The 15,906-nt window shown below is 39.8% G+C and overlaps 1 protein-coding gene across 1 annotated transcript; it reads left to right on the top strand.

Moving 5' to 3' along the window:
• The first annotated feature begins 553 nt into the window (after positions 1 to 553).
• Positions 554 to 3,710, top strand: LOC115825536 (class I histocompatibility antigen, F10 alpha chain-like). The gene is made up of 6 exons (XM_030789319.1): positions 554 to 583; positions 718 to 741; positions 1,058 to 1,076; positions 2,296 to 2,550; positions 2,712 to 2,993; positions 3,388 to 3,710. The coding sequence occupies exons 1-6, from the start codon at positions 554 to 556 to the stop codon at positions 3,708 to 3,710; spliced, it is 933 nt and encodes a 310-aa protein (XP_030645179.1).
• The last annotated feature ends 12,196 nt before the right edge of the window (positions 3,711 to 15,906 follow it).

Below are 15,906 nucleotides of genomic sequence, written 5' to 3'. Positions count from 1 at the left end.
GTTTCCTCCTAAGGTTTCTTCCTTCTATTTGTGACTTTATAGGGATTTTTCATTGCCACTGCCCCCTTGGGCTTGCTCACTGGATATTCAAATACCCTTTGATGATACAAAGTGTCTGATGGCATACAATTTAGTCTCAGTTTTTCTTTTGGCAAAGAACTGAATGGACTTCATCTCATAAACATTATGATATTGACCACCCTACAAATGTGGCTTGTTATCCAACTTAGACATACAACTTTGATTAGGCTGCAGAGGATAAATCGTTCTGTTTCGCCTTTGTGTGTTGTCCTTATATGTCCTTGACAACGTAAGAACTGGGGACTGTAAATGTAATGCATGTAATTTATGTGCTCATGCAAAGATGTAATGCAAGACTTTCAGTGACAGGTAGTAATGCAAAGAGGATGACCGACAGATAGATGAGGCATTCGAATGCAGAATTCTCTTAAATGTCTCAGTTTACTTTTGTTAAGGAACGTTTGATGAGGAATTAATGCAAGAATACGTTAAAGAATATAATCCGTTGCCTGTATCTGCAAGTACACAAGGCATGGATATTACGGCTGAATTCACGGAGAAAGTACCCTTATTTAGGCTACAAAAACGCCATCTTCCTTCACTTTCACTTTCGAATGCGCTCCTACTGATTCTGGGATGCGTTGGAATAGAGGACCGTCAATATGAAGCATATGATATGCTTCTGTCTTCTTTTAGAAATTCTTCAACAATCGTGTGGAGGTGAGTGGGTTATAATTTTAAAACACTAGTATACATTTACTCATCTTTGACATCTGTGCGGAAGTCACAAGTTCGTCGTAACGCCGTGATACAAATCGCTGTGAATCCTTATTTATTGCTCGCCGATTACAAACCAGTGGTCTGGGTACCTGTTTATCTGATTATTTACGCTACACAAGTTTATCTTTGGCGAAAGAAACAGGCATGAGACGCATTTTTTCAGAATAAATGTAACGCACGAGTTAGCATGAAATCCCTATTTATGTTTAGTTATTTCCCCTTTAATATTCCTCCTGTGATTTCGCCTCTTTCCCAGAACAGATCCTCTGATACAGGTAATGCTTTCACAGGATTTGATAAGCCATCGTACTTTTCGTCTTTCCATTCCTTCGTCGATATTTGCCTTCCTCACACATCAGTGCTACAAAGATGCGATGCGCATGTGCACTGTTTTTGTGTTCACCGTGTCCTCCTCGAGGAAGAGAGTGCAGGCTTAAAATAGATGGGTTCTCAAACCAGACTGTGCGTGGCTTTAAGCTACTGTTTCAAACTCCAACAGCATATAGGCACAACAGAGTTAACTTGTGTAATGGTGACAGAGAATCTGTAAATTGATTACAGTATTACAGTATTAATCGAGATCGCACCTAATTTTCAGAATAAAACAAAAACATAAGATTTAGCCCCACTACTTGTATAAATTAGACTTTGCTTTTCATGTAATGTGCTGCAAGACTTTGTGACTTTCAGTGTCACTTTGAAATAAATTGAAATAAGTTGAAAAAAATAATTTCAGTGTTACTTTCATCACAGGACAATATATAACAGGTCTGAACAGAACAGGAAAAGTATGCCATACAGGAGCATGTAGAGATCCAGCTTCTAAGAGTCACTCAGTAGATATGAGTCTGCTTACAGAGTCAGCCCAGCAAACATAAGGACATAAGATAAAATTTACGAAGCTTTACTGATGATTTGGGATTACAAGCAATGAATGCTCTTAGACATGAGCAAAACACAAATTTAACAAAGAGCAAAATACTTAACAAAATACTGAAAAGAAGCCACCAGCATGAGCCAAGCCCTCTGAGACCTCTAAACAGGATTACTCCAAGACTGGGCACTAAACAAAGAGCCTCAGGGAATTTAACTTCTCTAAACAATGAGAAACAGGATAAGAAACTAATAATTCACAAATTAATAATCAGGGTTTGTGGCAGGTCTAATGGTGTCATCCAGCTCCCTCTTGTGGTCAGTATGTGGTGTGACACATCAGTGTTAAATTGGTTGAGTGAAGTAGTGGAATGGGAGTCTTGAATACATAAGATTCTTGCATTCTGCAAATGGCAGTTTACTGTGCTATGGACATGTTATTTTTATGCTGAAATCTATTGCTTTAAATTGTTGCAATTATGATGACAGTCTTACTGTGAATTCTCTTATATTTTGCAGAAGTTCATGAGCCGATACTATTTTTGCTGGATCACAACATGTAATCTTTTTTTTTTAAACTGGGAAATAGTCTATAGTCATATTCTCTGTTATATGTTACAGATGTACATTCTATTACCTGGCATTGTGTTGGATCACAAGGCCTTGGTTTGCCAGATTATTTTGAGGTGGTAACTGTGGATGATGTGACAGTCTTCTACTATGATGGCAATATGCAAAGTGCAGTACCTGTCCCTGAATGGCTGAACCACACAAGTGCACAGCAATATTGGGATTTTATTACATCAAGAGCAAATTTCAACAAAGAAAAAATATTACATGGTCTGAAATCTGCCACTCAGCATTTTAACTTAACAGGTAAATGGTCTGCTCTATCTAAAAAAAAAAACAACAAAGAAAAAAACAACAAAGAAAAAACCCACTGTATATGTAATACTTGTTACATTCAGTAAATGCTTGTCTTTCATGTTTTGAAGTTATTAATTTGTACTAATAAAGGTTGTTAAAATTTTTTTTAGGTGCTTCCTATAACATTTACCAGGCCCACAGTCAATGTGACCTTCATCCAGATGGAACTGCACGAGGCTATTTAACTCATGCATTTAACGGCAAGGATTTTACAAGCTTTGATATTGAAAACAAAGCTTTTGTAGCCACGGTGCCTCAGGCAGTCCACTATAAGATGTTCAGGGAGAGAGATCAGGCTGATATCGACTTCATGTTCTTTTTCTACAAAACGTGGTGTATTGACGGAATCAAGGAGTTCCTGCAGCTGGACCCCAGGCTCCATGTGAAGAAAGGTAAAACTGTAACGTTCAGACGTGTGTTCATGACTTATATTTAACATGGAAATAGAGTTGTTCTCTTTTGCAATCTGAAAAAGTATGAAAAAAAAGTCTGAATTATCAAACACCCTGTATATTCTATATACCTTTACTACTACAGAGTACAGGAATAGCACTGCAGTAGCCAACAATATCATTTATCATTTAAAAAAATGAAAAACAGAAAAAGAAGTAAAGAAGTGTTGTTTGCTCATTCCATAGTTTCTGAGGTCAGGTTTTTTGAGAAGTGAAACTCATCAGTCATTGATTATTGATCACTTAATTAGAGTCAAATTACTTCCAATCATGCGTGATATAGTGATCATGTTCACTGTTCTTATGGTGATATTTTTGCCTGTTCATTCCACAGTTCCAGAAGTCAGATTATTTGAGAAGAAAAACTCTGCCTTCACAGAGATCACATGTCATGTGACTGGGTTCTACCCACGAACAGTGCAGGTTCAGTGGTTTGGGTCAGACATGCAGCCTGTGGTTGAGGAGGTGGATAGTGAAAACAAAGTGCTACCAAATGGAGATGGTTCTTATCAGACAAGAAAGAGTGTTGTGATACCAGCAGAACACACAGACATACATCACTACAGCTGTGTGGTCCAACATAGCAGCATACCTGGAAATATCACCAAAACTTGGGGTAAGATCCTGCTGAATCCAATACTGATTTATCACTTTTAACCTTTATTCCTGAGTGTGTCAGTTTAAATTTTTAAATATGAAAATTAATATTAATAAATAAATGATAAATTATAAATATTAACTTTAGATAGGCAAACATATTCTGTCCTCTGTATGTGCTTCCTTTGAGAAAAAATAAATAAAATCAAATTATTTCATTTCAAATCCACAGTTGGTAAACAGGACTCATCTGTCATGTTTGCTGTGGTAATACCTGTTGTTGTGGGTGTTTTGGTAATAATTGGATTTGGACTCATGTTCTGGTGGTGCTGTAACCGTAAGGGTGAGTATATTTGATCGATCTCTGTTATTCTTGAATTTTTAAGATAAAACAAGGGTTTTTTGGTAGTTTTTCTTTTTTGCAGTTGGTATTCTGTAAAATAATTTATATTCATCACAGATATGTTTTCAAATCATATTTCCCCCTTATATCTAATTGTTCTCTCAGTTTATTGTGTTAATGGTGTGAGGAAAATTTCCTCCCTCTAACATTTTTCTTCCTCCTCCTTTGTCCTCTCTCATACAGTCATCTGACTCATGTAGCACTATTCTCATGTTGTGAATGAGTGGCCTGCCTTCCCCTGTAAACAGGAGCATCTCTATCTCTGTTTCCAACTGTGGGTCATCTGCTGTGTTACTAGAAGCCATGGGGCAGCTGTGGTCTAAAGGTTAGCGAAGCGATTCCCAGGACCGGCAGGAAAACATCCACGGCTGAAGTAGTCTTGGGCAAGGCTACTGGTGTGTAAGGATGGGCTAAATGCACAAGTCAAATTCACTGAAGACAGTTAACTTTGGTTACTTTGTTTTTAATATATATCTAATTTTATTTATGGACATGAAGGTACGAAGTGCAAAATGAAGTTTTTCAGCTGTGTGGTGCATTTCTTTGAATTATGTGCTGGTTTTACAGACATATCTATTTTAAACAAATCAAACACTCGCTATGAGGATAAGTAATAGAACAGCTAATTAGTTTAACTCTGTTAAAATATCACCAAGATGTAATGTGTGTGTGTGTGTGCGTGCGCGCACACATGATTTCACAGGTCTTGAATGCTTGTTTTTGTGAGGACCTGACTGGAATTCACTTCATAAAGATTCATATTCAGCAGATTATATCTGAAAGGTAATGTGTCAGAGAGGAGCGCTGTGTGTCCAGGTTTGGAAATACAAGTGAATTACCTTTCATTTTCAATTAAACTTCTAGTCCTGCTGTGTATTGTGACACCTACCACGATAGGATTGTAAATATGAAGAATTTAGTATATTTTCATCCTCTTTCAAATTGTCTTCAACAATCTTTCATGGTCAGAGGGATTTTATTTTAAAACATGACAGAAGTTGTTCTGTGTGAATTTTTTTCTGGTGACCTATTGTTCACAGTGTTTGCTTTGCGCAATCACTTTTATCAAAAAGCATCTAAATACTAGATAACACTATACAACATTTGCAGATACTTTTATTATTAATGTAGTATTACCTTACAGATTAATGTAATGATAATGCATTTCAAATAAAAATTACTTTTTGTTTTTGTTTTGTGCCTTATGTTAGTTGAATGAATTTGATTTGAACTATTTGCAGTCGTCTTGGAGAAAACTGCTGTGACCCTGTGCATGGTGGTAGATAGTGTGTAAGCTTTGTGCATTCGAGTCATGAGTGGAAACCCTCTTAATGTTTTGAAATGTATCATCAGGCAACAATATAGGCCCCAATATGGAGAGAGATCTCAGCACATTGTTTTATAAACTGCTCCAAAAGGAATTTGTTCTTTTTATTAATGTAAGTGAATAGGCTAAATGGCTTGAGAACTCTGAGAATAGTAATGGCAGGCTCAGATACAACATGTTTCAAGACACAAAATCACAACAGTTGTAAAACTGGTAAGTTTTGTAAAGAAGAAAAAAAAGCACTTTAATTTTATCCTAAATGTGAGCCTGTAACTGTGTCTAAACTGAGTCCTTCCTGATCCTTGTGCTTAATCCAGAATCTCTCCCTGACCCCAATATCTTTCAGTCTGTCTAATAAAGTCACCCAGACTTACACATGCATCCAGTCTCCTGTGAGTTAACTGACACCTCCAAACTCCCCTGATTATCAGTCTGTCTGAAGATTTATTTTTTAACTAATTAGTGTTAGAATAACTTAATTGCCATGGTACCTAAATGTGTCAGTCATGGTTGAAGAGCACAGCTCCAGAAGAGGATTGGATTGGAAGGATATAAATGTTCTCGCATAGAGCGAAAAACAACATCATGCGACAACAACAACAAACAGCCAATGTGAGCTGTGAAGTCTGTCTTCAGACAGGTTAACTTAAGGTAATGTACTCAGTGAATTTTTAGAGTTCATTAAAATGATGGCAAACTGTCTTCTAAATGGTAGCATGTTAGAATATTAAGAGTCTATTTTAGGTTAGATTTTGCTTTGCTTTTTTTTGCATTTAAACTTGTTAAGTTTTGCTTAAGGCATGGTGTGAAATTCATTCATGTAAGATACCGACCTTTTTTGAGTGTTTCAATTTAAAGTAATTTTCGTTAGATTGTTACTAATATACACACTAATGACCAGTAGATGGTGCTGTGATTGTAGGTGAATCTTGGGGGACAGTACTTGAAAGAAGGGGGAGGGACAAAATAAAGACAAAAGTAGGAAGTTTACGTTGTTTTTGAATTTCTTTTGTTTTGTTACAGCAAACACAACCATAACAGCATCCTTCCTTCTCAGATGTCTTAAACTGGGCATGTCTGTAAATTCACAACAACTCAGGGCTTTGAGGAACTGTCTCAGCACCTTTTTTTTGGTCCCTGCTAACATTTCAGTCTCTACTTCATGGGAAACTTCAGTTTAATCACACTTCCCCTTATCAAAAAAGTCTAAGTCTGTCAAACCCTGTTTAACTATCCACCCACATCAGAAGGGATCTGTTGGAGTAGGTGTTGTGGCCTTGAACCAGGAAACACTGATCAGTAAAAGAAAGAATAAATATTACCTTTACTCATGAATGTTTCCATCTCATTTGAAATAAAATGCTTACATTTATTGCTTACATTCACAGTGCAGGTAAAACATTGGGTGTAAAATGCGTGTGCCATAATTCAAGGTTAGTCACATCTGTCATATGCCTGTGGCAGTGTTGTTATATTGACAATCAACACTGCTCAAAGGTACTCTGAGTATAGCATGACCAGCTGATTGATGGTCCTGGTCTTTAACTGGGGGTTTATAAGGATTGCTTTATTAAGAAGTTGATCCTCACAAACACACCGCAAGAGCTTGTGCCCCTCAGCCAGATGCTAAACAATAAGATATAAAATAAACTCCAAAATAACTTTCCGAAACCTCCAAAACTTTGTCCGTGATTAATTTTTTCCACCACTATGACCAAGAACTGCCATGAACAATAGATGGTGCAATCGAATTTCAACATAATAGCGCGTTTTCATTTTTTAAGAAATGATACGCTATCATAAATCAGTACATATGAACACAAAAAGGGGACTCACTAAAATAAAAATATAACTCAATTAAAGGTTATTTACACTGAGGTATTTGTAAACAAGAAACAAGGACAAGTAAAGCTATAACAAAATTTTTCAGCCCAGGTGCATCTTCTCATACAACCAAAAGATGGGTGGTGTTGATCTGCTTGATCTCCAGTTGTCAAGTTACATAGCCATAGTTTGGTCAAAGAACTAGGGATGGGACATCTTCTGATGGTCTCTCAGTAGTGCAATGGTGAATAGCTGGGTTTTCCCATTGTCATAGGTGGTGACATTGACCTGTTGACCTTCCAGCGGTGTGTTGCACCGGGTCTCTTGCAGCAGTTTCAGAAAAAAAAACAACAAAAAAAACCCAAAACAAAACTTGGCCACAGTGCAAGAAAAGCACATCAGTTAAGCATGCAGTGGCAAGGATTGATAATGGGAAACCCGACAATGAGACCTCCCCTTGCAGCACGACCGCCAAACACATCACGGATCACTTCGCTACTAAAGATGAAGAAACTAATGGAAAGAGCAAGAGCAGCTGGTTTACCAAACAAGCAGGTTTAAAACAAAACTCAGGCAAAGCAGTAAACAATAAAGCAGGCAAAACAATAAACAGCAAAGCAGGCAAGACAATAAACCCAAGCAGGATGATACAAACCAAACAAACTCAGGCAAGCAAACTGACCAGGCAGGCTGCCTGATCAGATAAAACAACAATAAATCAGGTAAAACAATAAACGATAAACAAACGTAACAAAATAGTAAACTACAGGCAAAACAGCAGTGACTATGACCCTAAAAGACAGTGCAAAGATGATTGAAACTTACAAATCGTTTCTGATAAACACTAAAACATCAATAAATAGAATCAAACTATTACCCGGGTAGCTGCACAGTAGCACATGCTATTCCTAAGTAACAGCACATTTGGTAAAACTAAATCAGCTAAAACAACACAAATGGTAATAAGTTGCTTTGATCCTTTATTGGTTACCTCAAGCCATATACCCAATTTGTATAAATTGATGGCTATAGCGTACTCACCCACTTAAGACCAACACTCGACCTAGGACACTGGAAGCAAGTCATCAAAATTCTTAGCAGAGACTAAGGCGGCCTGTCTGCAAAACACCATACCCACAGCAACACCGGAAACCCCAAAAGCATTCATAAACCCAGATGTGGTGTGGGCATTTATGGGTTAGGATTAAAATCAGTGCTGGGCGCTACACCGGTTCATCCAGGACACCAGTTTTAATTTCCCAACGGGGTGGATTTAGGCATGGGCGACATGGGCAGTCGTTCAGGGGGGCATCTTGCTGGCGGCGGCACGGGGCGCCCACACACACACACACACACACACAAAAATTCAGAACAGTGACATCTGCATACTGGGTGTTGATAATGGCTGAGAAATATAGCCCTTTTGAATACTGTACCTTGAAGGATAATATTGATGCACATTAAAATTTGGATTTTTTTTTTTGTTAAATGGAGACACAAGGGAATTGTAACTGATCAACAGGCAGTTTAACACTTGAATACCTTGGCTTGAAGGATAACATACTGTGATTTAATATTAAGCTTGTTTCTTACTTGTGCAATAGAATATTTGAGAAATATTTCTTTGAATACTTACACACTTTGGGTATTTAGGGTAAGTTTATAGTGTTTATAGAACTATCTTAAAATATTCTGTTTTGAAAAGGAAGCAATGCTAAAGTTGTTGGCATATCTCTTTATTTTTAAGTTTTCTTTTTACTACGGCGCAGTTTGCACAATAAAAATTGTTTACATTCTGCAACTGTTTCATGCGTACTGATTCCTTCATATATTGTATCATCTTGTGGGGCCAAGCAAACCCTACGGTGATCAAAGCCTCATTATATACATGATGAAATTAAAATGTTTTTATATTCTATGTACTCCTGACAGTAGAATGAGCCACTACAAACCTATCTAAAGGCCCAGTCATGCAAAAATAAAAAAATAAAATAAAAAAGAAAATACCGTGATATACTGTGAAACCAACAGATCTTAAAAAAACACCACGACAGGGGCGGATATAGACATTTTGGGGCCCAAGGCAAACACAGGCATGGGGCCCTCCACATCCCTTGTTCTCCCCCTTTTTCAATCCTTATTTATCTAAAGTCACTTTCTGATATGAATTTCTATTGTATGGTGTCCTAGCTCAATGTTTGAAAAAAGATATGAAGAAACGAAACGACCGACAAATTTACTGTCAAGTTTCTGGCAAATATGACAATTAATCGTCATGCTCTCTCTAAAGAAAACAAAACAGAAAATGATCTCTTTAACACACTGACACTAACTTTAATGTCCACAATGGATTATTAGACAACACTGAGGGAAACAATTCTGAGATTTTGAGAATAAAGTCATAATTTAACAAGACTAAAGTTGTTATTTTAGAAGGGAAATATCAGAAGCGCAGGCTACCACCTACGTTAAACTGACAAACATCAACATTTTGTGAAATCATACTTTAAGTATAGGTTTCACAAACAACAAAATATTTATGATTGGCACATCAGCAGTGTGTGTGTTTGTGTGTGTGTGTGTGTGTGTGTGTGTCACGGCACGACGCCTGAGACAAACAGCGGTTGCCAGAATCAAACTGCCATTGACTGTCCTCTCGTCTGTTTTGTTGGTTGCTGGTAATGTATTTTCCTAAAAATTATGTTGTTTTTATTCTCATTAAATAATGGCTTTATTCTCGATAAATTATGACTTTATTCTCGTTAAACAATGAATTCATTCTTGTTAAATTACGGCTTTATTCTCAAAATCTCTGAATTTTGTTTTCGCTCAGTCTGGCCCTAATACTCCGTCATAAACGTTGCTACCAGTTCACAAAAATAACGAGTACATACCTTACTTAAAGCACTGAGTTGGCTATGGTCCTCCTGAATCATTCCCGCAGACGCACAGTAAAATCACGGAATAGTTCAATGTAGCAGGAAATGAGGGGGACCATGAGACACTCCTGAATAAGGCATTCTGATGCCATTTTAGCGTATGGGTTTTAGGAAAGGCATAATTAATTAGCAGAAAGTAAAAGAAAAACTTTCTTAACTTTCTTTATGAGGTGTTTTATGGGGCCTACAGCAATTGCCGACCTTTACCTAATGGTAAAGTCTGCCTCTGTACAATGATACAAATTTTTGGTCATACTGCCCAGCACTAGCTAAAATGGATAATTGGGTAGGCGTTTCCCTACCTAACATGCTAATTGGGAATCTGTGGTAGACACAGTGTTAAGGGGGAAGACTTCTCCCTATTGCAAATATTTCAAAGAACTATTTGTTTGTGTCTACTAAATCAACACTTAGTGTTAACTAATTTTATGAGAAAATAATTAAGCTGGATAGTTCACAAGACAAATATCAAAAGATGCTCTTTCAAAAAAAAAAAAATAAAATAAAATAAAATAAAAAAAAGTGGAAGAAAAAATTGAAGGTGAACCGGCTCCAGTTTGACAGACTTTGCTTCCTGGATGTTCAATTCTGCCGCAAGTCCAACCTACTAATGGAGAAGGGGTCTTGTATGTTACCTGACACACTCTTCTAACAGGCCCAAGTGGTTCATCACAACTGCCCCAAGCCCTCAAGTCCATCACCCACTCTTCCAGATGTTAATAACCTGCCTCAGCATCAGACCACTCCACCCTTGCTATCTGTTAATGCTCTAGTTGACTTCATGGATTAATCTTCCATGAGACATTATCTGTGTTGTTTAGCATTTACTCTTATAATTGCCATTCCACAGTTGGTTCTTGTTTGTTCTCTGACTTCTTGCCTGGTGTGGAACACAATAAACAACGTTCAAACCAGTACCTTAGAGACTACCATGTCACTACCACGTCACCACCGTGTCACTTTAACATCACTACCATGCCACTACCACGTCACCACCGTGTCACTTTAACATCACTACCATGTCACTACCACGTCACCACCGTGTCACTTTAACGTCACCACCGTGTCATTTTAACGTCACTACAATGTCACCACCACGTCACCACCGTGTCACTTTAACGTCACTACCATGTCACCACCACGTCACCACCGTGTCACTTTAATGTCACTACAATGTCACTACCACGTCACCACCGTGTCACTTTAACGTCACTACAATGTCACCACCACGTCACCACCGTGTCACTTTAACGTCACCACCGTGTCACTTTAACGTCACTACAATGTCACTACCACGTCACCACCGTGTCACTTTAACGTCACTACAATGTCACCATCACGTCACCACCGTGTCACTTTAACGTCACTACCATGTCACTACCACGTCACCACCGTGTCACTTTAACGTCACTACCATGTCACTACCACGTCACCACCGTGTCACTTTAACATCACTACCATGTCACTACCACGTCACCACCGTGTCACTTTAACGTCACCACCGTGTCATTTTAACGTCACTACAATGTCACCACCACGTCACCACCGTGTCACTTTAACGTCACTACCATGTCACCACCACGTCACCACCGTGTCACTTTAACGTCACTACCATGTCACTACCACGTCACCACCGTGTCACTTTAACATCACTACCATGTCACTACCACGTCACCACCGTGTCACTTTAACGTCACTACAATGTCACTACCACGTCACCACCGTGTCACTTTAACGTCACTACCATGTCACCACCACGTCACCACCATGTCACCACCACGTCACCACCTTGTCACTTTAACGTCACTACCATGTCACTACCACGTCACCACCGTGTCACTTTAACATCACTACCATGCCACTACCACGTCACCACCGTGTCACTTTAACGTCACTACCATGTCACTACCACGTCACCACCGTGTCACTTTAACATCACTACCATGCCACTACCACGTCACCACCGTGTCACTTTAACGTCACTACCATGTCACTACCACGTCACCACCGTGTCACTTTAACATCACTACCATGCCACTACCACGTCACCACCGTGTCACTTTAACGTCACTACCATGCCACTACCACGTCACCACCGTGTCACTTTAACATCACTACAATGTCACTACCACGTCACCACCGTGTCACTTTAACGTCACCACCGTGTCATTTTAACGTCACTACAATGTCACTACCACGTCACCACCGTGTCACTTTAACGTCACTACCATGTCACCACCACGTCACCACCGTGTCACTTTAACGTCACCACCGTGTCATTTTAACGTCACTACAATGTCACCACCACGTCACCACCGTGTCACTTTAACGTCACTACCATGTCACCACCACGTCACCACCGTGTCACTTTAACGTCACTACAATGTCACTACCACGTCACCACCGTGTCACTTTAACGTCACTACAATGTCACCATCACGTCACCACCGTGTCACTTTAACGTCACTACCATGTCACCACCACGTCACCACCTTGTCACTTTAACGTCACTACCATGTCACTACCACGTCACCACCGTGTCACTTTAACATCACTACCATGTCACTACCACGTCACCACCGTGTCACTTTAACGTCACCACCGTGTCACTTTAACGTCACTACCATGCCACTACCACGTCACCACCGTGTCACTTTAACATCACTATCATGTCACTACCACGTCACCACCGTGTCACTTTAACGTCACCACCGTGTCATTTTAACGTCACTATAATGTCACTACCACGTCACCACCGTGTCACTTTAACGTCACCACCGTGTCACTTTAACGTCACTACAATGTCACTACCACGTCACCACCGTGTCACTTTAACGTCACCACCGTGTCATTTTAACGTCACTATAATGTCACTACCACGTCACCACCGTGTCACTTTAACGTCACCACCGTGTCACTTTAACGTCACTACAATGTCACTACCACGTCACCACCGTGTCACTTTAACGTCACTACCATGCCACTACCACGTCACCACCGTGTCACTTTAACGTCACTACCATGCCACTACCACGTCACCACCGTGTCACTTTAACATCACTACCATGCCACTACCACGTCACCACCGTGTCACTTTAACATCACTACAATGTCACTACCACGTCACCACCGTGTCACTTTAACGTCACTACCATGTCACTACCACGTCACCACCGTGTCACTTTAACGTCACCACCGTGTCATTTTAACGTCACTACCATGCCACTACCACGTCACCACCGTGTCACTTTAACATCACTACCATGTCACTACCACGTCACCACCGTGTCACTTTAACGTCACCACCGTGTCATTTTAACGTCACTACCATGCCACTACCACGTCACCACCGTGTCACTTTAACGTCACTACCATGTCACTACCACGTCACCACCATGTCACTTTAACATCACTACCATGCCACTACCACGTCACCACCGTGTCACTTTAACATCACTACAATGTCACCACCACGTCACCACCGTGTCACTTTAACGTCACTACCATGTCACTACCACGTCACCACCATGTCACTTTAACATCACTACCATGTCACTACCACGTCACCACCGTGTCACTTTAACATCACTACCATGTCAGCATTACTGCTGTGTTGAGAATTGTCTGCCACCCAAGTAATATCTGTTCAGAAACTGGCCATTGATGAAAGGGTAGAGGACAGCTGGCAAATTGTGCATGGTTACAAAAGGGCTGGAATCTGCAATTGAACGCCTATATAGTGTACTCTTAATGTAGGCCAGTGACTGGAGGTCCAATGTGGCTTTTCTATTCTTTTATTTTCTTATCTGTGATAGCAAGCAAACTGTTAGCACTATGACAGAAGTTACAAGCTTATGACTCATTTCTAGACTATTTCTGAACTCATTGTGGCAAGGACTGTGAGTCTATCACAGGTCTGTCGTTGACTGATATGTAACTCTAGGCTCACTGTGGGACAGGAGAGGTACAGAGAAGCAGGAGAAGTGTGTGGGTGTTTATACAATGCAGGTATGTACAATGTGTGCCAAACACTGTGTGCTATGTTTAAGAAACAAAAAAGAAACAGTATTTTTTTATCCAGATTTTAATAATATGAGGGCACAAAGACTTTAAAAATTTAACTAAGAGGAGGAAACAAGAGGAACAGGGAAACAAACCAGACTCATAACTAGAGGCTGACAAAATGAACTAATGATATGAAAAAGGAACAGAGAGGAACAAAAAGGGACAGGGCATGACATGGCTGTAAACACACATCCATTTCAAATACATATGCACGGGTCATGTAAGTCACTCTTACACCACTGAAACAGTGCCAAAGTGCAATTTTTTTTTTTGACACTGTACGTACTTGTTTGGAGTGCTTACTTTATGGAAAGATTTAACAAGAATGTAATATAAAGTATGCAACATGGGCTACAGCATTTTAACAAAATTGTGTGCATGAGTACTTCCAGGTTTGTCTCTTTTGAGCTGGGTGATTGATATGAAACATGCAGTCACGAGACTGAGATTGTATGCAAGTGTGGTGAGGGGTAATAAGGGGAGAATGAAGAAAAGACCGACCACGCCACCTGGGGACTTACGCCCCAGGAAATGCCATTCCAGAACCCGGAGTACGGTTTTGAAAATTAATAAGGCACGCAGACTCGTTACTGATACAAGACAGAGACGTGTTCAAAATAAACCGAATAGTTTATTAAAGGAATCAAATCGATCAAAAAGCAGGGACTGGAACTGCTGTGGAAGAAAGGGAACCAAAATAACCCAAAACACAGGAGTCTAGAAATACAGGGAACAGAAACACTATTACAAATTAAACAAGGCCTTCACAAAACTGAAAACAGTATTAAACCCTAAAAAAAAATATGTAAAATACCAGCCCACCGGAAACTAAACTGGAACTGAGGCCACTTGTGGAGAGGCAGACTACAATGAGGAGTGCTACCCTTACCTTACGTGCAACACAATCCTCACCGCAAAAAGAGTAGAGCAATCTGCCTCTGTGACCCAGTGCTCCTACACACATGCAGCAAGTGAAGGGACCCCCCCCCCAAAATGTGGCTCTCTGTCCACTAAAAGAGGAAAAACAGGAACTAATACAAAAGAATCACAAATAATAATCCAGTAGACTTAAACAAGGACAAAGCAAAAGGGCAAAACAAGGACAAACTAAAAGGCAGCTAAAAGCAAAACAAAGACAACTAAAAGGCAAAACAAAACTACTAAAAAACAAAGCTAAAGCAAAACAGCAGCAGGTGAACTGCCTCGGGTGTGAGGTGCCAACACACAGGATCCCTCCAAGCTGGGCAAGGCAATAAACAATATCAATGTAAGTCCTTCGCTTGATAGTATAACTGACTATTATTAAGGGCACATACCTTGGGAGCTCAAACACAAAGTATACTCTGCCAACAGGTCAAATCAAAGATCTTTGCAGGACCACCAAACACCACCAGCCGACAAAGAGGCAGGAGCAAAAAGGGTGAGCGTATACTACCAGGTGTTTTATATAGCCCAGCTCTAATTAGAAAATTGGCTGGGGGAACAAAGCCTAGGGCTGTGTTCGCTATCCCTAAACGTGGATACTACTTTGGTACTAGGGAAGCGTTCCCCACCACATAAGGTTCAAGCTTTAAACCCACACAGAAATACTGTTTCTTCACATAGGAACTGAGTTAGTTTAGTAATGGGTGTTCTTGAAGAACAGATTCTACTAAAAGCCTGTGGTTATGCAATGTGTCTCGTGACATAAAATCAGTT

This window comes from Chanos chanos, chromosome 12 (genome assembly GCF_902362185.1).
Source record: "Chanos chanos chromosome 12, fChaCha1.1, whole genome shotgun sequence".
Taxonomy (NCBI): domain Eukaryota; kingdom Metazoa; phylum Chordata; class Actinopteri; order Gonorynchiformes; family Chanidae; genus Chanos; species Chanos chanos.
The sequence above is the reverse complement of the archived record's forward strand: the minus strand, read 5'-3'. Positions and strand labels throughout refer to the sequence as shown.

Coding starts and splice junctions, on each gene's coding strand:
- LOC115825536 (XM_030789319.1), top strand. CDS start 554: ATGGATATTACGGCTGAATTCACGGAGAAA. Junction 584..717: donor CGGCTGAATTCACGGAGAAA/GTACCCTTATTT, acceptor GTCTTCTTTTAG/AAATTCTTCAACAATCGTGT. Junction 2,994..3,387: donor CAGGCTCCATGTGAAGAAAG/GTAAAACTGTAA, acceptor TTCATTCCACAG/TTCCAGAAGTCAGATTATTT.